The sequence below is a fragment of the Berghia stephanieae genome, chromosome 2, assembly GCF_034508935.2.
Source record: "Berghia stephanieae isolate SIO BIC M18660-M18661 chromosome 2, UCSD_Bste_1.3, whole genome shotgun sequence".
Taxonomy (NCBI): Eukaryota; Metazoa; Mollusca; class Gastropoda; order Nudibranchia; family Aeolidiidae; genus Berghia; species Berghia stephanieae.
This window is the reverse complement of record NC_088361.1, coordinates 66,734,246-66,756,567: the sequence shown is the minus strand read 5'-3', so window position 1 is coordinate 66,756,567 and position 22,322 is coordinate 66,734,246. Positions and strand designations below refer to the sequence as shown.

General features: G+C 37.3%; 1 protein-coding gene across 1 annotated transcript; it reads right to left on the bottom strand.

Annotated features, from left to right (window-relative positions):
- Positions 1 to 2,740: 2,740 nt before the first annotated feature.
- Positions 2,741 to 22,299, bottom strand: LOC144965373 (uncharacterized). Its single transcript, XM_078900638.1, has 3 exons — positions 22,123 to 22,299; positions 10,494 to 13,815; positions 2,741 to 6,606 (listed from the first exon to the last, which is right to left on the bottom strand). The coding sequence occupies exons 2-3, from the start codon at positions 13,748 to 13,750 to the stop codon at positions 5,052 to 5,054; spliced, it is 4,812 nt and encodes a 1,603-aa protein (XP_078756764.1). The 5' UTR covers positions 13,751 to 13,815; positions 22,123 to 22,299; the 3' UTR covers positions 2,741 to 5,051.
- Positions 22,300 to 22,322: the final 23 nt, after the last annotated feature.

Sequence of the window (22,322 nt, the reverse complement as noted above, 5' to 3'; positions counted from 1 at the left end):
GGACCCGTGTAATTTTTATCAAATATCAGTCGTGATACAAGTAGCCGCAAGTTGCTAATTATCACCCCCACCCCCTAAGTTAATACAACGTTTTCTATAAGTTGATGACACATTGTTTGATGTCACAATGGGAATGGGAATGGGCTGGAACCGTGCACTTAGGTCTAAATCTTTAGATCAAAAAGTTAGAGCCAATATAAAAACGGTTTGAAGAGTAAATCTTAGAGAGGAAGAACAACCAACCTCGTCCAATTCATGCAAAGAATAGGATCCCCATGGTGAAGAATAATTTGTTGAGTTAGTTTCTAAGGGCTTTACAGCGCTTTCAACACATTTAGATCATTTCAGCACCAGTAAAAAGGAAGAGAACAAGAGAACGGGATAACCCAAAAAAAAAACCTCTAGATTTGTAATTGAAAGCTCACGAGAAAATGTAACACAAAGGGTAATAGTACAAATAGAGAACAGATGTAAAATCCAAGAACATACTATCAGTGCACTTAGTTTGAGCTCACCTAAAAGTTTCATCCAGAAACAAGCACAGGATCCCATCAAAAGGAATACACTCAAATTCAAATGTTTACAAACCATTAAAATAAGTAAATTTAAAAATTACAACGCATAACTGAGACATCATTTACAAGGAAGAAAATATCACCTCCCAAAACATCACACATTTGACTCTTTCCTCCTCAGCCAGAAAATGACTCATAAACGGGCCTGGACAACATCCAAGCAATCCCATTCCAAGACAAAGATAGAAAGCAATTCAGAAAATGGATAATGGGGAATAGAAGACAAAGCAAGTGACCTCCTGCCCACCGTGGGAGGTCAAAGACCCCACCCAGAAGAATAAATTTTAATCCTTACAATTACAAGTCTCTTTTCTTGTCTTTCTTTAAAAAAAAAAAAAATTTTAAGTTCACATAAACATAGAAGGGGACAACAGGTGTAATTGGGGTAAAGAAGGAATGGCGACAGAATAATACCAAGGGAAACAGTAATTGCATGTACCTTGATCAGGAGAAGTTAAGTGCCTCTATTGATTCTTATTGATATAAAGTGCCTTCATCTTGATAACAATTATAGCTCTAGTTATAGTTGATCTTGCTGACAGGTAAATAACTTGAACAACTAGTAAATATCTTCTTTTTTTTTTTAAATTATGTTATATGCGCATGACAAGATTAAGATTACGCCTAGTTTGTTTACTTGTATTTAAGGGGATGGGCGGGTCCTCGATTGTCAAAAATCGAGTAAAATATCGATTTTCAGATTTTTTTATTTTTGAATAGTTTGAAACCTTTGCTACATGAAAATGTGTTTGTTGACTCTCAGATGGGTCAGTTTAGGTCCAAACTGACCTCTTGAAGTCCAAGGGGGTCAGTAAATATAATGTTACAGCCTGGCTTGACAGCGAAAAAGCCATATAAACATTAGGCCAATATGAGCATAAAACATCGATAATAATAGGCAAGTTTGGTATCGATAGTTTCGTCTATTTTTGGTCTATATGAAATGCCCACTGTCAAGGTCTTCGGTCTTTCTATATTTAGTCAAGAGCCTTTCCAAAAACCCCTTCTCTGACCCAATTGTGAGGGGTTGACTGATTGTAGTAAAATCGTGAGTAATTGTTGTGACCTTTGCCTTGCTAGCGCTGTTCTCATTGGCTGTTCAAAATAGTCGATGATAACATGACCTGATACTGCTTTCTGAGTGGTTAGCGGGCGAGTCAAGTTCATGCTTTGACCTCATCTTCGCATGCGTCCCATGTAAACATTGTTATTCTGTGTGTGATTTTTCTTCTTCCCGGGGACATAAAAGTTTTGTTTTGTGAAAAGTACCGACACGTACGCAACAAGTATGCCTATAAAGACTCGAATTGTACGACTTGCAAAATCAGCAGCTCGAACAAGATGGGAACAGTAATATTATTGTGAATTTTTATAGATAGAATTTGTCACTCCTTCGTAACATGATGCAAAATGAAAAAGCGCTGAGGTCTCTCAATGAAATGAATGGAGTTACTGTCGAGCAAGACTGAGTATTGGTTGTAAACGAATGAGCGAGAGGTTTGTTATGCACTTGAGAACGATAGCGAAGAGAGGGAGAGAGAGAGAGAGAGAGAGAGAGAGAGAGAGAGAGAGAGAGAGAGAGAGAGAGAGAGAGAGAGCGCAAAATACACTAACTGTGCGCAAAACGCTTTACAAAGGTCCCTGACCGACAGCAACACGTAAAATGTAGAACAACACATGACGCCTGTAAGGCGATATTACAATTTTTCCGACAGCGACAGCACTGTTGACGGCTAAGTACTCATTTTACACCCGAATACGGTGAGAGAACGGGAGTAAATAGTCTTTTCCAAGGACTCAACTATGCGCTGAACCAGGCTCGAAACCAGGACCTTCCGATCCGAAAGCGAGTGTCATACCACAAGACCATATAGCCGCTCATAGCTTAGATAGATAGATAGATAGATAGATAGAGAGAGAGAGAGAGAGAGTGTGTGTGTGTGTGTGTGTACGTACGTGTGTGTGTGTGTGTGTGTGTGAAGCCTAGAAAAGGCAAGGCAGGAACAGGAGGCTGAAGAGGGAGGGCCTGCACATCAAGCAGGGTCATTTTGACGCATGAATGCATGATCTTGTCTGAGTTTCCTGTGCTTGAAACTTTGAATGCGTTTTTCTCTGTTTGTGCTTTTTCTACCTTTATTTTGCTACTCTTCCTTTATTTGTAAACATTTTTGAATAATTTTTCGCATGTGCATACAGTATTACTAGCTTCATAACACTGAGCATTTGTATTTCAGATTTATTTTATAAATTTTGCGTAAATGAGGGTCAAAAGTCCAAAAAAGGGGCAATTTTTGATGTTTCAAAATTGATGAACTTTGAAAATCAATAAAAATAATACTATTGTAGATATCAGAAAACCGATGCTTAGCCCAAATGAATGGCTCAAATACTACTTGTATACCTATTTTAATGTCAATAACTTGTCATTTGGCGAAGCCTTAGCATTTTGAAAACTACTTTATTATAGGGTATCAAATTTCAAAATGGCGGCGTTACCATGGTAACCAAAAACTGAAATTTAGGTTTTCAATTTTTTTTCCTCTAATAAGGATGTACATAACCTAAAATTACCACTAAAAGTCAGCTACTTATTACATTTTAGAATTTCGCCTTCAGGACCCGCCCATCCCCTTAAGGGCCCTACGACACACGCAATACATTTAGATCACTTCAGCCCCAGTAAAAAGGAAAGAAAATGGGATAGTAAAAAGAAAATAATCTAGATTTACTATTAAAAACACAAGAAAAGTAAGACAAGGGGGAATTGGTTCAAATAAAGAACAGATGTAGATTCCAAGAGCATACTATCAGTGTTAGTTTGAGATTACCTTAAGTCTCACCCAGACACATGGACAGGATCCATCTTAGAGGAATACACTCAAATGCTTACATTATACTTATACATTCAAATCAACAAACATAACAATATATAACAATAACAGAGAGATAATTTACAATGAAAAAAAATATAATCTCCCAAAACAATAAAAATGCATTTGATTGTTTCCCTCCAGCCAAGGACTCCACCCGGAGAAGGACAAAACCAAGTAATCTCGTTCAAGACGAAGACAGCAAGTTGGAAAACAGATATTGGGGTATAGAAGACACAGTTAGTGACCTTCCTGCCCACTAATGAAGATCAAAAACCCCACCCACATTACGTTTAGTTCTTAAAGGTTAACGCTGCTTATGACATTTTGTACACATGATATTTCTCAGAATGGAAGATGTTATAAAAGGTCATATGCATAAGAATTTGCTACTAATCTCTTGGAAAATCATTCAGGATTATGAATATAAAGATGTTTTATGCACATTTGCGATATAGAGTGCTTGTTGTGGCTTTGTGTATTGTATGTCCTATTTGCAGACCAAAAAAAAAAAAAAACAGCTAATTTTGGGGCTTCTAAAAAAACTATGGCTACTTAGGCTGTTGTCGAAATAACAACAATTATTATCAGGAACCAAGAGAAACATTAAAATATAAGATTTAATGAACAAGTGTTCTCATCAGTCATTTTAATGACCTTGAGAAAATGTCTGTTATTATAAAATGAAGAGCATTTTCCAGTCTACCAAAAAAGTGATTGGTGCACAAACTCACTATGCTCCTAAAATCTGCTACCAAACAGGAATCTTGCTGACAAGAAAATTATCTGAATAAGTTGCTGCCCCCTCTACTTTCACACCAATTTTTTTTAAAAGGTCCGTTACAGAACGTCAAGTCTACAGGATGTATATGACATCATTCAACAAATCAAAATGTTAAGTGTCTGGTTTATGTAAGGAAAGTTATTATCTATAGGTTATTATCTGTAAAGAAACAGTAAGAAAATAACATGCACCCTCTAATAACATTACAGTTAGAATGGAATATGAACAATGCCCTCTCTATGATAATCACCATGAATCAAAAGGTTTATTACCAAAGATGTATTTATCTACCAATATTTTTTTAAAAAATTTTCCTTTTTTTATTATTATCATTTTTGTCCTTCTATTACCAAAAATAAAATGAAAATTGTAATCATAAAGTTAAATTTGTTTTCTGAACAATTAATTATTAGTCCAGAATCCAAAATAACTCTTCCAAATGCTCAATGATTGAAAAGAAAAAGTCAGTTGGTTTTTTTTCTTCAAATAACTGAGTAACAATTAAAATCATGCAGATTATAATTACATAATTATACCATATGATATAGGCAGGTCATACAAAACCATTGGTTTGTAATCACCTCCATAAACTCCTTTTCTACAACAACAACAAAAAAAAGACCATCATCCCACTATATATAACATTATATAACATGGAATTGAGGACTGCAGTCACGTGAACTTGAAAAGAAGGTATATCTCAGCAATATAATCCATCAACAAAGAAATTTAAAATAACAACAAAATATATTCTAGGGCTGAAATAACACAACCCAGGTGTTGGGAACTACAGAACAACAAGGATAATAAAATCCAATGAGTTCATGAAATGGATGACGAGAACGAAGCTCCATCTTCCTCAGTACCTTTCTTGGTGGGAGAGGTACAATAATTCTCAATAGAAAATAACTGCTTTGACTTTCGTCGGCGTGAACTGGTTCGAACATTTGACAATGTTGAATCATGACTGTGATTAAGAGAATCCAATTTATTTGGTAGAGATGTTGGCAAAGAAGAAACTGGTTGTTGTTGGCTTTTAGAGAATTGTTCAGATGCTGTCACATTATTATCTGATGAATTTGTAACATTTTCATGTGTTGTACTTGCCATGGATGTATTTTGTGCATTGGGTTTTGCATTATGTTGTGAATTATGACCGTTGTCCTCACACTTGTCTGTTTTACTAGTGTGGTGTGATGAAGAATGACTCGCTGCCATTTGAGATTCATAAGAGATATCCAAGCAATGAGGTGTATCCATGCTCAAATACGAAGATGCTCCTGAAGTCTCCAAACAACTCTGATCATCATTCCCTTCAAAATCGGAATCTGCATCTGAATCTCCATCTGAATCTGAATCATCATCAGCCTCCCCAAAACCTCCAATGGCTTCCTGCAAGCTGTGAAACTCTTCCCATAACCTCCTTTCTTCGTCTGAAATATTTTCTTTGTTGCGAGGAACTAAAATACGATGAGCTGCCTCAGTGGCAAGCCATTCATTATCCATTGGAACATGGTGATGCTTCATAAAGTGGGGAACGGATAGAAACTGACTACATGTATGACAACGAACACAAGCTGAGCTAGATTTAGTGAACAGGTCGAGATGAATATCTGCAGGTTGTGATGGGAGATGTGAATCGCCTTCCTCATTGGAAAGAGCAGCCTGATGAGCTACTGCTAACACTCGCATTGGGCGTTGTTCTGCTACGACAGAAGAGGTAGAATTGCTGCGGGAAAATAAACCCTTTTTAGAAGGAAATGATGCCGAAGAAGCTGATGAAGGTGTTGATGATTGTCTACGCTGTGATGAGAAATTCAGAAGACTGTTCACTTTGAGCTTTAGAGGTTTGAATTTATTTGATTTGTTCAAATTTTCTTCAACACACAGTGTATTAATGTCTGAACAAGGTTCAACCTTTTTCTTGGGCAACTTTTCATGTTTTTTCCCAAGTTTTGGAGTTGACGTGCTGCCCTTTGTTTTGGAGGATTTCAGAAGTTTACCACTAACCTTAACTTTCTTTTTAGATTCCAAAGACTTCCTCTTATGATTTGACTTTTCTTTGTTTCCCTTCTCCAAGCTGTGACTTTTACCAAGTTTATTTTTCTTGGAACGAGATTTACTATTTACAGAGTATTTATCTTTCGAAGTTTTGGGATTGTGAACAGTTGTATGGTCTGATGATGACTTTAATACTGATTCAATTGTTTGTAGTATTGAATCATCAGACGGTTTCTCCTTCTCTTCCCCCTTCAACATTTCCAAATAATTGACTTTCTTATGACGAGTGCGCTTATTAACACCAGCTGCTCCTTGTTCAGATACCATCACAGGCATTTTCACATCTCCAGTAACACCACTCTGGGGTAAAGCAATTCTGCAGACAGATAGAAATAGAAATATGTTTTAATCAAGGTGTATAAATGGGCAGAATATGAAGGACTTTCAGACCTGCCAACCTTTGGCATATGGAATCAGGAAAACCCTACTGCGATTGCACCCCAATGACGACCTAAGCAAACAGAACACATATAACTTAACTAAAAATTTGTATAGTTACGGTATATATGTTGCTCGGAAATAACAGGCAATCGAAAAATTGGAGAAAAAAAGAAGAAAAGAAAAAGTAGAAGAAGAAGTAACAAGATGTCAAAAGATGTCTATATACAGTGGTGGTGGTGGTGGTAGTAGTAACGGCAGCAGCAGCAGTGATAGTAGTAGAAGTGATAGTAGGAGCAATGATAGTAGTAGTACTAGTAGTAGTAGTAGTAGTAGTAGTAGTAGTAGTAGTAGTAGTAGTAGTAGTAGTATTAGTAGTAGTAGTAGTAGTAGTAGTAGTAGTAGTAGTAGTAGTAGCAGTAGTAGTAGTAGTAGCAGTAGTAGTAGAGGTTGTGGTAGTGGTAGCAAAATAATAAGAAATAAAGGAGTCCCTTGGGAGTGATTGGAATGGGAGAGTTGTGTGGTGGTTGAATCTTTGAGATGAAATGGTCTGGTATTGAAAAAGGGTATCTAGTGGTCAAAGAGGATTGAATTGGTGTTTGGATGGGGATGGGGGGATTTAATTTAATTTGAACGTCTTGTGTTTGCGCTCCACATGGGTTAAAGCACCCCAGAGACTTGATCAGAAGAGCCTCGCTAAGTTGATGTGGGGTACTTGAAAGGCAAAAACTGACTACCAATACCCATACATCATGTATATCACCAGTGTGACTGTGACATTCACCTGTTCCTCAATACAGGGCTTGAACTTGATAAAGCCTTGTCATTTTATTAGTCCGATGCCCAAGAAAAAAAAATCTTATCTTTAATTTTTTTTCTCCCCAAAATCAATTGAAATCCGGGACTGTCCCGGACAATCAGGGACAGTTGGCAGATCTGGACTCTTGACATATATTATGATCGAATAGTAAAGAGGACAGATTTATTTCTATTTTTGAAAAATGAAATTAGTTATTATTCTCCTATGGTCAGAATGTTGGAGTAAAGCTAAAGACTTTCAGCTTGCAAAAAGTCATTGGGCTGCAAACAACCAAGGTGCAAAATCCATTAAACAAATATCGTTCCACAAAAAGTGGAACATACAACATTTAACCTGAAAAGAACCAGCCACAAAGACCATCAAAAGCTTCAATAGAGTATAAAGTAGTGTTTTCTCCGCCTGTGTCCACAAACAGAATGCTTATACAAGTAAAACCATACGATGCTGCTGCTTGAAGATTGAAAATAGGCTCATCTACCAAATTCGTAAGACAGTGGATTTCATACTGTAATCTTGGATTGTAACCAAAGCTGTTGTATTTACACACCCATTTGTTTCTGCAAATATCACTAGATAATTTCTTGGTAATACAAAAATGGACAAAAGCAAATACAATGCACACACACAAAGACAAAAACCCAGACAGATTTAAGAAAGCTAAAGACTGAAAAAAAATAAACATAAAATACCCCCCTCCCCTCATTCTTTTATCGTACCTTCTTTTATACTTCTAACCAAATTGGCCATGTGGCTTTCAAATTATAGGCTAAATACCACACACACATATTTTAAATAGCAATGTCACAATACCAGATGTACAGAGCATCTGAATTTAAATGTACAAATTGAAGAGAAGAAAAAAAAAGTCAAATTTACTGAAACGATCATACTTCATACTGTACTCTACTCTACAATATCAAATAGACACCCATCCCCCTTCCCCCCGAAGCATATTCGCAACCCCGTCCCCTCTATTAAATTTCAGCTCACGAAATACACTTGAGTACCTAATTAAAGATAAAAGCAGCAGGGTCACACAAAAATAAATTAATTAAATAAGACAGAAAAAAAAAGAGAAAAACTTTAAACAAACAAAACCAGCAACAACAACGAATAGTAAGGAAACAATTTAAGAAGCATTCCAAACAGCTCTTTAAACTTAAACAACTGAGTTCAATACCCCTTCAACCACCAAAACAAAAACCAGATATGAATAGTATGTAGTTAGAAGAGAGAGAGAGAGAGAGAGAGAGAGAGAGAGAGAGAGAGAGAGAGAGAGAGAGAGAGAGAGAGACTTGATGTTGTTATTGATTCCAAACGAACAAGCACAATAATAATAGAGGGCACGTTGCCAAGCACTCCTAACGTTACTGTTGGCCAAGAGCCAGCACAGTATTTATATATCTACACACGAGCTGTGCGTGTCACATTTCCTGTAACTTGATGAGCCAATAACAAATGCAATTATTACTATATGTAAAGGAGAAGGGGTGTGTGTCACAATAGTTCAGTGGTAGAGCACTTGCCTCAAAAGCAAAAGGGCCGGATCTGACAACGTCCCCCCTCCCCAACCAACCCCTCTATCTGCAGTGTGGCCAACCTCAATACGAGAAAAAGTGTAAGATTCCTTATTTAAAAAAAAAGAAAAGAAAAAGAAACACTCCAGTCCTCTGACTCCAAGTCTATGGGTAATTGTGGAAATATACACATACTTAAGTTTGTGTGGATCAAAATTTTCAAAGGCTTAAGAAAATGGAATTAAGACATAATGTAATCAAACCACTTAAAACTTATCAAACAACAATTGTTAAATTAAATAGATAGGAAGCATGGAGTATGTCTAGGAACCTGAAGAAAGACAGAATAAAATGTAATATCTTATATTAAACTGTTGATCTGATTCTCCCATATTTTAAAAAAAAAAAACACCAAAAAACGTAGACTGAGAGAAAAAGAATGCAATCTGACAAAGGTGGAAAAAAGCGAATATGCTGTTTTGGCGTACAGTTGACAGCTCCGTGTCTGTCCAAAAGTGACTGAGGCTTGATTAGCTCGATTTGTTAAATATGATTTTGATTTGCGATGACAAACTTGCAGCTTATTCAAAGGAGAGTAAACCAATTGTTACCACATTATATTCAAAATACTGAAACAGAATAAACCCAAGCTTCAATGGCCCCTTGACTGCCCCTTTTTTTTTTTAATGAATGAACAACAAAAGACCACTTATTGAGAGAGAGAGAGAGAGAGAGAGAGAGAGAGAGAGAGAGAGAGAGAGAGACAGAAAGAGAGTAGAGAGAAAGAGAGAGAGAGAGAGAGAGAGAGAGAGAGAGAGAGAGAGAGAGAGAGAGAGAGAGAGATGGCAGAAAGGGAAAGGAGGATGAGATAAAAGTGGTGGGGGATGGTAAACAAAAATGTGGGCAGAAACATTCATAAATAAAACATTATAATATAATATATATATATATGAATTCATATATAAATATTTTTCACTATAAAAGAAGAAACAACAGTGCAACTTGGCCCAGTCATACATTAAATTACTGTTTCTGCTCAATGGCCAGAAAGTGCTTATCTGTTATGTCAAGTTTGATAGAAAATTAACCCCACTTGATTCAGAAAAAGAGACACCAGTTCCATTTTTCAAGTCTGTGGCAAAGCGGAAACAGACAACAAACAAAACTATTTAAGTGCTACATTGGGGAAAAAAAATAAATAAATAAGCTTGTATCTTCCCAGTGAATTATTAGTTTAAAATGCATTGGAATAGCTGTGCAGTATGTATTTCATTTCTGAGTAAAATAGCCCTAATTTCACTAGCTTTCTGACATCGCTCACACCTTTCTTCCTGATTAAAATGCAATTTTATATTAACGTATCAATACAAATTCCTACTTCCTATTTTTAAAATATTTTTATTTAAGTTTAAGTCAACGTCTAAAAAGAAAGTACTTAATAATTTTCACAAAATTTATTTTTTTAAAAGTATCATATTCAATACTTACTCTGAAACAGTTGATCCTTTCTTGGTAGTCTTATTACTACATCCACGTTTCTTGGTGGGAATAGCTGAAAAAACCTCTGAAGGTACTGGTGACATGTTACTTCCATCACTCGATACTCCACAGCTATTTCTCCGAATATGAGATTCCTCTGAACGACCCAGTCTAGGTTGAGGTGTTGCGTAGTATTTCACAAGCTCAGTTGCTTGCTCTTTGGAAATGATTAGAGTGCTTTTTGAGTTGTAAGCTTTTCCATACTGAACGAGAAAATAGCGATGCATTTCTGTACAATTTAAAACTGGGATATTCAAAAGTTGGCACCGTTTTTTCAAGATACCAGTGTCTTTTGCAGGCAAAATTTGTTTGTGAATATCCACGAGACGAATATAAGGCTCGTTGACAATCATGATGGCAGGGACATCATTGAAATATAAAGTAACCGTGACTATCCAAGGTGTGTCATCATCAGCAGCTATTGTGGAATTAGGTACAGCCAAGTGGGCGGTTAAATCTGTGGAAGAAACTTTAGGCGTGTTTTCCAATCTAATTTCCCCATCCTTGACTCCCAGATAGTCTAGGGTTTTTTCAATGGAGGTGAGCCTCAAACCTGAAGGTGTAAGACCAGGTGTACCTAATGAACTGAGATCAGAGCTAAATTCACTTTTCAAAGAACTCTGGGAGTTTATCAATTCTTGAGAACCTAGTGATACAGATGTATGCTGAGAATGGGCAATGAGTGATGAAAAGTCATCTGGCAAATTGCCGCTATCCCCAACTTCTGACTTGATAACAGAATTTTCAAAACCATGACTATCAAGTGGTGAGTGCGACGAAAGAATTTCTGAATGAACTTCCTCTATTTTGTTATTGTGAGTTCCAAGCTCTGTATCTGTTAAATGACTGGCTTTACTGTACAATGGATCTGAAGGTAATGGGGGAAACAAACTGGAGGAACTTTGAAGCAAAGAAGGTTCTTCTTCTTTAACAACACTAAGAAGGTAATTTAATACTTGTTCTTCTGAAGAAATATTAGAGTCATTTGTGATAGAAGGTTGACTGTTATAAATGTCTGAATTTTGTGAAAAGTCTTGTGATTGTGATGAGGAAGGAGATGCAAGATTGTCATTTTCCATACTAAGAATGGTACTGACAATGTGACTATCCACATCTGAAATGGGTTCAGCTGACTGGCTGATGGGCAATGACGATGGAACTGATGATTTAGGGGAAACAAATGCAGATAAAGGAACACTGGGCATATGAGGACGTTCAGGAATGTTTAACGCACTCCGCCCTTTTGTACGGACAACCTCGATATCAGCATCAGTAAGATGTGGAACAATGATATCACCTGGTTTGGGTGCAGGTACAATGATCTTATCCGAATGGAGAGGGAGGGTCGGAGTTTGACGTCGTCTGCTAGTTGTTTTAGACTTAGAGAGGTAATAAACATACTGGTCTTGGAATTTGCCTGTGATTTTCATCTTGGCACCAGTTTCTGGGTCAATTTCTTCTTCAACTGATTTTTCAATAGTTCTCTTCCTCGGTCGTCCCACAGGATTTGTTTTATTGAGATCAGTTGCTGAAGAAATGGTTGGTTCTGGGGGTAAAGGGCTGGGTGTTGATCTGGGAAATGAGTCTTTGAGAAGCTCTTTTTTCAAATATTTGGCTTTCATAATTTTTTCATGATTAATGATGTCCAACTTATTCTTACGCTTTGTATATTTTCGTTTTGCTAATGGCAACTTGACAATATCATCTGGGACTGGTTTCTGCTGTGCTTTAGCACAATAGTCATGATCATGATACATAGGATGAGACCATTCACCAATCCTTTCTGTGGTAAAATCAGGACTTAAACGATGAGGAGTTCGAGCATCTGAGCTATCATCATGAGTTTCTGACCCAGCCTCTGATCTGTCCCAGTCAAGAGTAGGTGACTGCAGGAGAGGTTGAACTGAAGTTGAATATATGGGTGAATGCAGTGCTTTGCTGGAACGATCATGGTCTAAATCTAGTTTTTTATTTGGCGGAGAATCAAGTCCTCTCAGATATTTTTCCAACTCCAAATTACTAGAACTAAAAGAAGCAAAAGTTCCAATTTTGAATTTTCCATAGCTAGGCCCTGGTCTTTCAGGAGACAAAACAGAGACTTGCTTGAAAGCAGAAGAGTCTGCAGTTTTAGATAACCTCAAAGCCGTGGATTCTACCGACTTGTGAGGGGAGTTGGAATTAAGTTTATAATTAATATGTGGATGGTCTACATCTTGGAGCAATTGTGGTGTGCCAATGGATTTTCCTTCCAATATTCCAGTCTTCAAATAATTACAATCAAGAGAGAAGTTTCTGGATCGCTGCTCCGAGTCCTCAGTCAGAGGACTGCTATCAGAACAAACATCAATGTCCTCATCTAACATATCCACAGATGGCATTCTTAGCAGTTGTCCAGGAATAAGGCAGTATGGGTGGTCAAGTGAAACAAGGTCCTGACAGCTCATTTCAGGCAATTCATCAACATTTGTTTTACTGTCGCTAGTCTCAGCAGTATCTGTATCACTTTGGCCACCACTTTCCGCCTCCTCCACCTTTACATCTTTAGATGGAATAGTTTTGTGTTCATCATACTCTCCAGAGAATGTTTCTACTTTTACTGGAGTGATGATCCCTTCCTTTTTTAAATCCTTAACATCTAAGGGTCCATCACTATTTTCTTTACAGGAATTCAAACAAGGTGAATTACCCTGGAAAGAAGTTGCATCTTCTACTTTTGTATTTTTACAAGAAACTTTGGTGTTCAACTCATTCTGAGCATCCACATCTTTTGTCACGTTAACCCCTTTTTCTTCTTCTGATTCTTTGACATAAACTTTTTCATCTTTATTCTCACATAACTTTGAACACTTTACAATATCTTTGATAAAAGTTGGACTTAATTGCTCAATAATAAGTCTTTCATGTTCAAGTGAGGGTTTATCAAGACAAGACAAAAATGATTCAGGGCTCCATGAAATCTTCTGTGGAGACATTTCATTTAAAAGTTTCAAATCGTTTATGGTAACTGGTTGTTTTAGGCTGTTACTCTTTGTTTTACCCATAGTAATAGATTTGTCATCAGCATCTTCTTTATTATCAGTGCTTTCAGAATTATTTCCTTGGCTCAACACACAAACTCTTTCACTACTTGATCCTTTAGATTCAGATGATGATTCCTTGTCGGAAAGTGCTGCTGCTGCCAATAAATCCAGAGGGTTGAAATCCATATGTTCCAGCGGCGTTGATTAGAAGAACCATCGGGAAGTCGTGTTGCCAACAGTCAGAAAAAGTTCTGAAATGAACATTTGGAAACCAATTCAATATTTTTGCTATACCAAATAATAGTTATTAAATTTATATACTTAGATTTTTCCTTTAAAAATTATATTACAGTGCAACCCCGATGTAACGACATCCGTTATAGCGACATTCCCTGTATAACGACATGGTACTCAGGTCCCATTTTATTTTACTATATAACATTAGTAATAAAAACCCCTCTATAGCGACGTACATTTCAGCAAAACCCTGTATAACGACATTTCTGGTCCGACAAACCTTGAAGGTGTTTGTCTACCATGAAATTGTTCGTAACTATTACAAGTGGTATCTTCCATTCTATGTATGTTGTCTACTCGTAATAAGCCCAGAGCTAGTTATTGTGGCCAATGAAAACGCTTCTTTTTCAGCCAATCAATAGTCACATATGTACAACACCGCAACCAATCAGAAGGCTAGCCTTTCACCAATCAGAAGGCTCGCCTTTCACCAATCAGAAGGCTCGCCTTTCACCCAATGAATGCCTGTGACAGGTCAACACTGGACTGTTTATAAATCCTTTGTCCACTCTCCATTCATTGCCGGTCCCAGCCCTGAGCCCGGAAAAACTACAGAGGGAAAATGAAAAAGTATACATTCACTACACAAGACCCAAAACACCTCCTGATATACACACATAGGAAACCTCTCTGTAACGACATCCCTCTATAACGACATGTTTTCCCGGTCCCGACGATGTCGTTATATTTTCCCGGTCCCGACGATGTCGTTATATCAGACGATGTCGTTATATCGAGGTTGCACTGTAGGTAATTTATTAAATTCCGGCTCAATCAGAGAGACGAGGTTTTAAAAATGAACTTATCAGCAGAAAACTTTGATCATCTTTTAGGAAATTTGAAGACATAATCATCCACTATAAAGATCCATGAAAGTTTTATATGAAAGTATCACATTATCGTTTGCACATGAATGGTTTTAAATGAAGACCCCAGTACTAAAAGTACTTCAGTCATATTTTCATGATTTATAGCTAATAATCAGTGATAAACCTGAAGCATAATCACCTCGGTTCACCCACCAATTTTGTTCATGATAAACATACTCTAAGTCCCCTATTTCAATACTACAATTTTTTGTATACTCTATATATAGCCAAGTCCAAATCTGAACCTCTCACTTTTTCAAAACTAACTTCCCGTGACTTAACCTACTTTTAGCACTCTAATAAGCTGGAAATATCCATCTGTTATATAATTCACACCTAAGTCATTGATAGAATACAATGAAAGCACTAAAACAATAATATATCAAGAATATAACAATGAAGGAATCATATTGTGCTATGGAATGGGAATGAAGGCAAAAAGTAAAATGGCATTATTTGAGAATAAATTATGCTTCTACATAAAAAAAAATTAAAAGATTGCCAAAAAGAAGTAGGCATTATCGGTCCATCAGTCAAATTATCGGTGCACATGATTAAATATCAATACCAATGCAATATTTAACTATTATCAAAGCCGTTTACTCAAACCATAAGAAAAAGATATTAAAATTAAATTACTTCAATTTTTATAAAATTTAATAACCTGGTATCTTTTCTACAACACAGGACAATACACTTTTGACCACCAGGCCTCAATTTTATCAGATTTGCCTAGATGAAGTTTCGAAATTTCAGTTCTCATGGGGATAATAATTTAGACACTATATATTTACCAAACTTTATAAATGATAAGTTTGTCTCCAACAGCTCTTTTTAGTATTGAAAAAAAGTGTTGTGGCATAAAACTAGCCATGTCAGCAAGTTTTAAAGAATTTAAGCAGCTAATATGACTCTGCAGTTAAAACAAACTAAAAATAAGTTATTCTACGAATTGTTCATAGCATTTGACAAGCCTAAGTAGTCCTTATAAAATAACTGACACCTTCAGCAATCCAAAAGCAAGCAACATATTTATTAATCAGACATTACATTCGAGGATGTTGGGGCAATTTGCAAAGAATTTTAAGCTGCAGACTAATAATTCTTTGTCTCTATTAAATGAACGTAAAAGGGCTGAAAGTGTGGGAGGAAGTGAGGGATAGGGGAAGAACAGAGAGAGAGAGAGAGAGAGAGAGAGAGAGAGAGAGAGAGAGAGAGAGAGAGAGAGAGAGAGAGAGGGTGTGAAGAGAGAAACTCATGTGTTTGAAGATAGAAAGAGGAGAACATATCTCTATGAGAGAGTATGTATTGGGAGAGACGAGGGAAGGATTGGAATAAATAAAAGAGCTTGAACTGAGTAATCCTTGCCACGATGAATAAAGAAAGATGACATATATAGTCATCACCTTGAATAGGCTCCCATGACTAAAAACTATAATCGCACACAATAGAGAGATGATTTACAATCAGGAAAAAATCCCTCTAAAAAATCCAAAAAAAAAAAAAAAGGAACTCTATACACTTGACTTCTTCACTCTCAGCTAAGAATCCCAGCCGAGCAATCTCAAAGTAGAACCAAGACAGAGAGTCTGGAAAGGGAAAACACAAGGGGAGATAGAAGACACAGAGAAAGCAACCTATCCACTCACCATGGTAGGTCAGAGGACCAGGCCTAGAGCTAAGATTACATCACTGCAAAGAAAGGGATGGTGAAAAGGACATTAAACCAAAGGTCGAGGACAAATTTCGATCTGAACATGGTTGCACCATAAAAAATAATTTACATATTTCAACTTTTCATTGACATCATTTATTTTCAAAAAGATAAAACCATTTCTCAATATTGGTGAGGCTGGCTGAGAACACCCGAGAAGATGCTGCAAGATTCGACTCGAGATATGAGCCAAATCGTCGAAGATAGTTTCACATAGCAGCAAATTTTATTCTGAAAAAAATTCATAACTTGGGATCTAATAGACAGAAAAAAAATTTAAGTGGTAAATGGTCGGAAAGATGTGGTCTACACCACTGCATACATGACTCAATTTATGAAATTTGCTCATGTTCCCAGGTTTTCTCAGCCAGCCACACATTTGTGCTGGTGAGAGTTTTTAGATATTCAACTGATGGTAGAGTGTCCCCCAGAATTCAAGAGTGTGTGCCTGCACACACATACACACGTAAGAAAAACGAGACTCTTAATAATCATGAAATATTCAAAGTAGATCATCACTGCTATTTTGAAGTAGTCCCATTTGGTTGAGAACCGATCCAGTTTGATTATACCTCATCTTCTTGCTCTCCTTTTTATAGGAAAATAAATAATGTAGACACACAAAATGACATACATAGAAACTAGGGGGGAGGGGGGTTCGTTATCACTGATGTAGAATTGAATCATCCTTGTGAATGTCTAGTGTGGGGGATTATTTCTGCGATATCATTCGGGAGGTTGCTCCAAAGTTAAATTGTAGAGGGACATATTGAATTTAGATAGGATTTTGTTCTTGTGCATGGTGGAATTATTGTGTTCATATGGCCCCGTGTTTTTCTAGTCGCTAGACCTATGTTCTTCCGTAAATCAACCAAATATTTTGGTGGAAAGTTTTAAGGAACATTTTTGCTTGATGCATTCATTGCAGTTAAAGAGTGTCAAGGCAGTAAAGAGAAGTCCGTTTCTAAACACTTTAGAGGTGCTGGGGTCCCACATGACATTGGCATATTCTAAAATTGGTCCAGTAAGGGTACAGTAACATTTCACTGGTGTATTTGTTGCACAGCTTATAAGATTGTGATAAATGAATGTGCATATTTCATTTGCCTTTGAGGTTATGTTTGATATGTGCCTTCTTCATTTCATATTTCCTGACAGTTTGACACAGATATTTTGCAGAGCCTACCCGTTGAAGAGTTTGGTTGTGTAGTACCACTAGTAGATAATCAGGGAATACTTTCTTTCGTTGGTGATTGACACATGGCATTTCAAGACACTGAACACCATTAGATTGTTTCAAAGCCAGAAGAACAGAAAACAAGAGTTAATAAGGGGGGGGGGGGGTTATAGAAAAGGAGATGGTGAAAGTGATTGAGAGAGAGAGAGAGAGAGAGAGAGAGAGAGAGAGAGAGAGAGAGAGAGAGAGAGAGAGAGAGACCAAGAATGCAATATGAGGTACAGTTAAATGTTTGTCTCTCTTAACTTACTTTCAAAACGTAGGGTATGAGAGGTGTGAGGGACTGGAAGAGGAGGTGGAGTAGGGAAGACAGACAAGACAGACAGAGAGAGAGAGTGTGTGTGTGTGTGTGTGCATGTAATATGAGGTAAAGTTAAATGCTTGCGTCTCGTACTTTTATTGAAATGATAGGGTATGAAGGGCAGGAGGGAGTGAACAAGAAAGGGGGAGGAGGGAAGAAGACAAACAAGACAGAGAGAGAGAGAGAGAGAGAGAGAGAGAGAGAGAGAGAGAGAGAGAGAGAGAGAGAGAGAGAGAGAGAGAGGTGATGATGGAAGGTGAAATGAACCGACTTCAAATAGAACGAATGAGACAGAGCTGCTAAACCAAAAAAGCTAATATAAGGAAAATATGATATATTAAAAGGAAAACAAAATGAAAGATTTCAACTTAAAATTCAGAAACCAAGATACCAAGCAGTTAAAACAGGAGTTGACATTTCTGGAAATGGTTTTCCATTTTTCCATCCTGAGAGGAATATATAATTATTATGTGATTGACAGATTTAAAGATCAAGACTGAGGAGATAATCAGTCTTATGATTATAAAAGAGACCAAGGGGGAGAAGGTGGTGGATAAACAGCAAGTGGGAGGAGCAAAACACATCTCTGTGATAGTGACAGGAGAAAGAAAAGTGAGTAGGTTAGATAGATGGAGAGAGAGAGAGAGAGAGAGAGAGAGAGAGAGAGAGAGAGAGAGGGAGAGAGAGAGAGAAAAGAGAGGAGATAGGTGGATAAGAGAGAATGAGGTAAAACATTCCAATTACTTAAAAGTCTGTTGGATTTTGTGGGTTTTCTAAAAATAATTTATGGGTGAGAAGGAAAAAGAGTGAACAATTAAAACTAAAAGAAAGTGAGCGAGATTAGAACATATCCAGACAGAAAAAGTACCTAATAGGGTGGAAAATTCAAGATAAAAGGAAATATGGGTAAGGAAAAACTTCACAAATGACCAACAGAAGCAGGCATGAATGGAGGGAACGATGAAAGGAAGGGAGAAGAGAGGGGAGATTGTATAATTATAACTGAGCCCAGAGGGAGATATAAATGTAAGCATTGAGAAAGTGTTTTTGTAAGTGTCAGGGTTTTAACAAGAGAAAGAGAGTGGGGCACGAGCTAAAAGGCATTTTGATGTGAGTAAAATCTTCATAACAAATGATTTTCAAATGTTAAAAAGGTCATGGGTTTCTTGATTGGGTTCTAGTTTTAGGGTATGGAAGGTGGAAAGTATTGAGAGAGAGAGAGAGAGAGAGAGAGAGAGAGAGAGAGAGAGAGAGAGAAAGAGAAAGAGAGAGAGAGAGAGAGAGAGAGAGAGAGAGAGAGAGAGAGAGAGAGAAGTTAAGTAACAGTGCAAGAAATAATAACAGGGGGGTGGGGGGGGGGGGGGGGGAAACTGACTTCAAAGGATGATGGGTGAGAAGAGCAGAGATGCGGAAGAGACAAACAAAGAGAAGATAGAATGAGATGAAGGGAGAAAGAATAAAACTAACAGAAAACATAATGAATGAGAAAGAAGTTGATACATGAGAGAGAGGAAGGGATATTTGAAGCTAAGGTGTAAGTAAGTGTGGTGAGGGAGAGATCGGAAATTTTTTAAAATATTGAACATTCTATAAAGTAAAAATTAAGCCGAAATGTTCATGGAATAGCTATAGAAATAAAAACATAAGTCAAGTTTCAGTCTTGAAGGAAAGCAATTCTAAGTCACACCAAACGTTGCAATCATCACTTTTTCTTCTTTAATTCTCTCACATCCAAATTCAAGCAATTCATTTACACTACCACACCAATTGGACAGAACAGTTATGACAATGACTCCTAAGTTTGGAGGTCTAGGCCCACAATCATCATCATTATAGCTTGTTGCTCCAACACTGAACACACTCCACAGCATCTGGGGAAAAGACTCTTAGATCATGATCAGTGCAGATGGGTCTGTCCTGGCATTCTTTAAGGATGTGCTCCATCACCTGCTCTGGACATCCACATGTACACAAGCTAGTCTCAGCCAGCCAAAACGTTTTCATGCTTCTAGCTGTTTTCCCAAGTTTTGACCTGCTCTGTTACTGTTACCCATTCATTATTGGGGAGCTCAGTTCCGTAGGGCAGTTCTTCTCTGGGATCTTCAAAGGCTTCATTTGCATGATTGTCCCACTTCCTGCATGTTGCAAGTCTGTCGACAGTTGCATGGTCAGGGTTGATGCTTTCTTCCATCATGAAGCTCTTTCTTGACTTCAGTCTACGTGTCTTTGGTTGTGGTCATGGAGGGGGTGCCTTGGATCAATTTAAATTTCTGGGCTTTAGAAGCAGTGGCTCTCCAAATGTGGGGAGGTGCAACTGCAGTTGGTTCAAGCTACCAGTTATGATCTGGCAGGTGTTATATAGCCCAGGGTCATCTCAGGTAGGCACTTTGATAACTCCAGTCCAGTGGTTGCCAATTGGCTCACTGTAAGGTGAAACCTGTATTTTGGAACTTTATTTTTGGTCCTTTACGATTTTGGTCACAATGGCGTTATTTGTGAACCTATGAGGCTAATTTTTGTATCATTTTAAAGGGAGCAAAATAAACTTTCTAACGGTGTATGTCATTTTTAATTACGGATTGTATTTCTCAGAAAGCTAATAAAGTAAAAATTATATTTTTGAATTATAAGTACTTTTTAAATTATGGATAGGCATTTTAATTATACTTGATACATCGATAGACAATTAGAAGACTATCTCAGCCAAATTTTCATTAAAATCGATACACTTGCTCACTACTTTATTTTTCCCACCATCAACCCCACCTTTTAGGACAAAATCTCATATTTTTTTCCACTTTCATTTTACCCTAACTTTTTTCAATACTTACCATACTTGAAAATGTTTTATACGGAAATAAAGTTTATTTTCTCCGACCTTTAAAATGAAACAAAATTACTTAACACAATAAGTAGTGGGCCATTTTCACTGAAAAACCCCCAACTTTCTCAATCGCCACGAGATGCTGGTTTTGAGGCAGCAGTGAGATCACAGATTCTCTCTGTAAAATTGACTACAATTTTCAACAGAAAAAAAAAAAAATAACTCTGGAACGATTACCATATGTCGTAGAGAAACGAATAAGGGATCTTATTTTATGTTTTTTCAAGTCCCATCCCCCTGACTGGGTGAAATTAAGATGTTTTGAGTTTGAAAATTTTATCAAAGTGCCTATCGGACATGTAGCAATGAGAAATAACAAGCGTCCACGTCGCATCCCTGGAATCCCTCCCTGGAGACTGATTGCTACAACACACACAACACCATCAATACATTCTTATTAGTGATGAATGCCATGATCAGGGTGGTAAAAGGATAGCCCCCCCCCCCCCCCCCCCCCCCCCCCCCCCGGCCGGCACCATTGTACGACTTTACTTTAAGATTGTTGGCTTCAACTTCAACGCAGAGCAGAAGAACTGTCATCAACAAATGCCTATAGTAATTAATAATTGTCCAAATCAATGAAAAAGCCAACAAAATCCTTTCAAATGTGTAGGAGTGTAATGTAAGAGGAGGGATAGGGTAAAGTAGTGAGTTAATTTGTTGGAATTAAGAGACATCCCGTCAGTCAAAGAATCAAAAGTGACATGACATCTCCTCGGTTGGTGGATGGCATCTACTTTCTACATCAAACTCAAACATCATCATTATTTTGATCAGATAAAAACTGATAAACAAACAAAATTATTGTGAACAATTTTTAAAATGCATTGAAAATAAATAAATAATAATACATCGCTATTATTAATTATATAAATCAATGTTCCAGTTCCAGACTGACGATCTCCAATGTCAGACTCTCTAATATATCCTCCCATTGCCATCATGAACAGTGTCAGAAACTGTCATGATACTGATACAGATATTTGGAAGAAAAAAATCCACACACCGCTATCAATGCCCGTTGGCAAGAGCGAACAAACTACACACCATGCCCTGACTGACAACAACACACTTCTTAGGCCTCGGGTAAACACTCCGTCTTGCCTAGGCATCGGGGCGTGTTCGTTTGCCTTGTATGACCTAAAAACATTTGCCGCCATTCCAATTTACTCCTGCATTAACATGACAGCGTAAAATGAATTATAAAATGAAAATGATATCCATATATTGCTGCAATCCATCAAAATATAACTCACAAAATATAATCCAAAATTTCAGACTGATGAAATATAAATAATCCGTAAAAATTCATGAAAAAGAAACTTTTTCGCAGGGAGGATGTGAGCGTGGGTCCTGTCCCCCTGACAAACGAGACTGGAATGCTTCACCGAAGTTGAACGACGAAGCCCGTCTGCTTGCTTTCGGGTAATCACGAGACTAAAGCTAAAAATAGAAC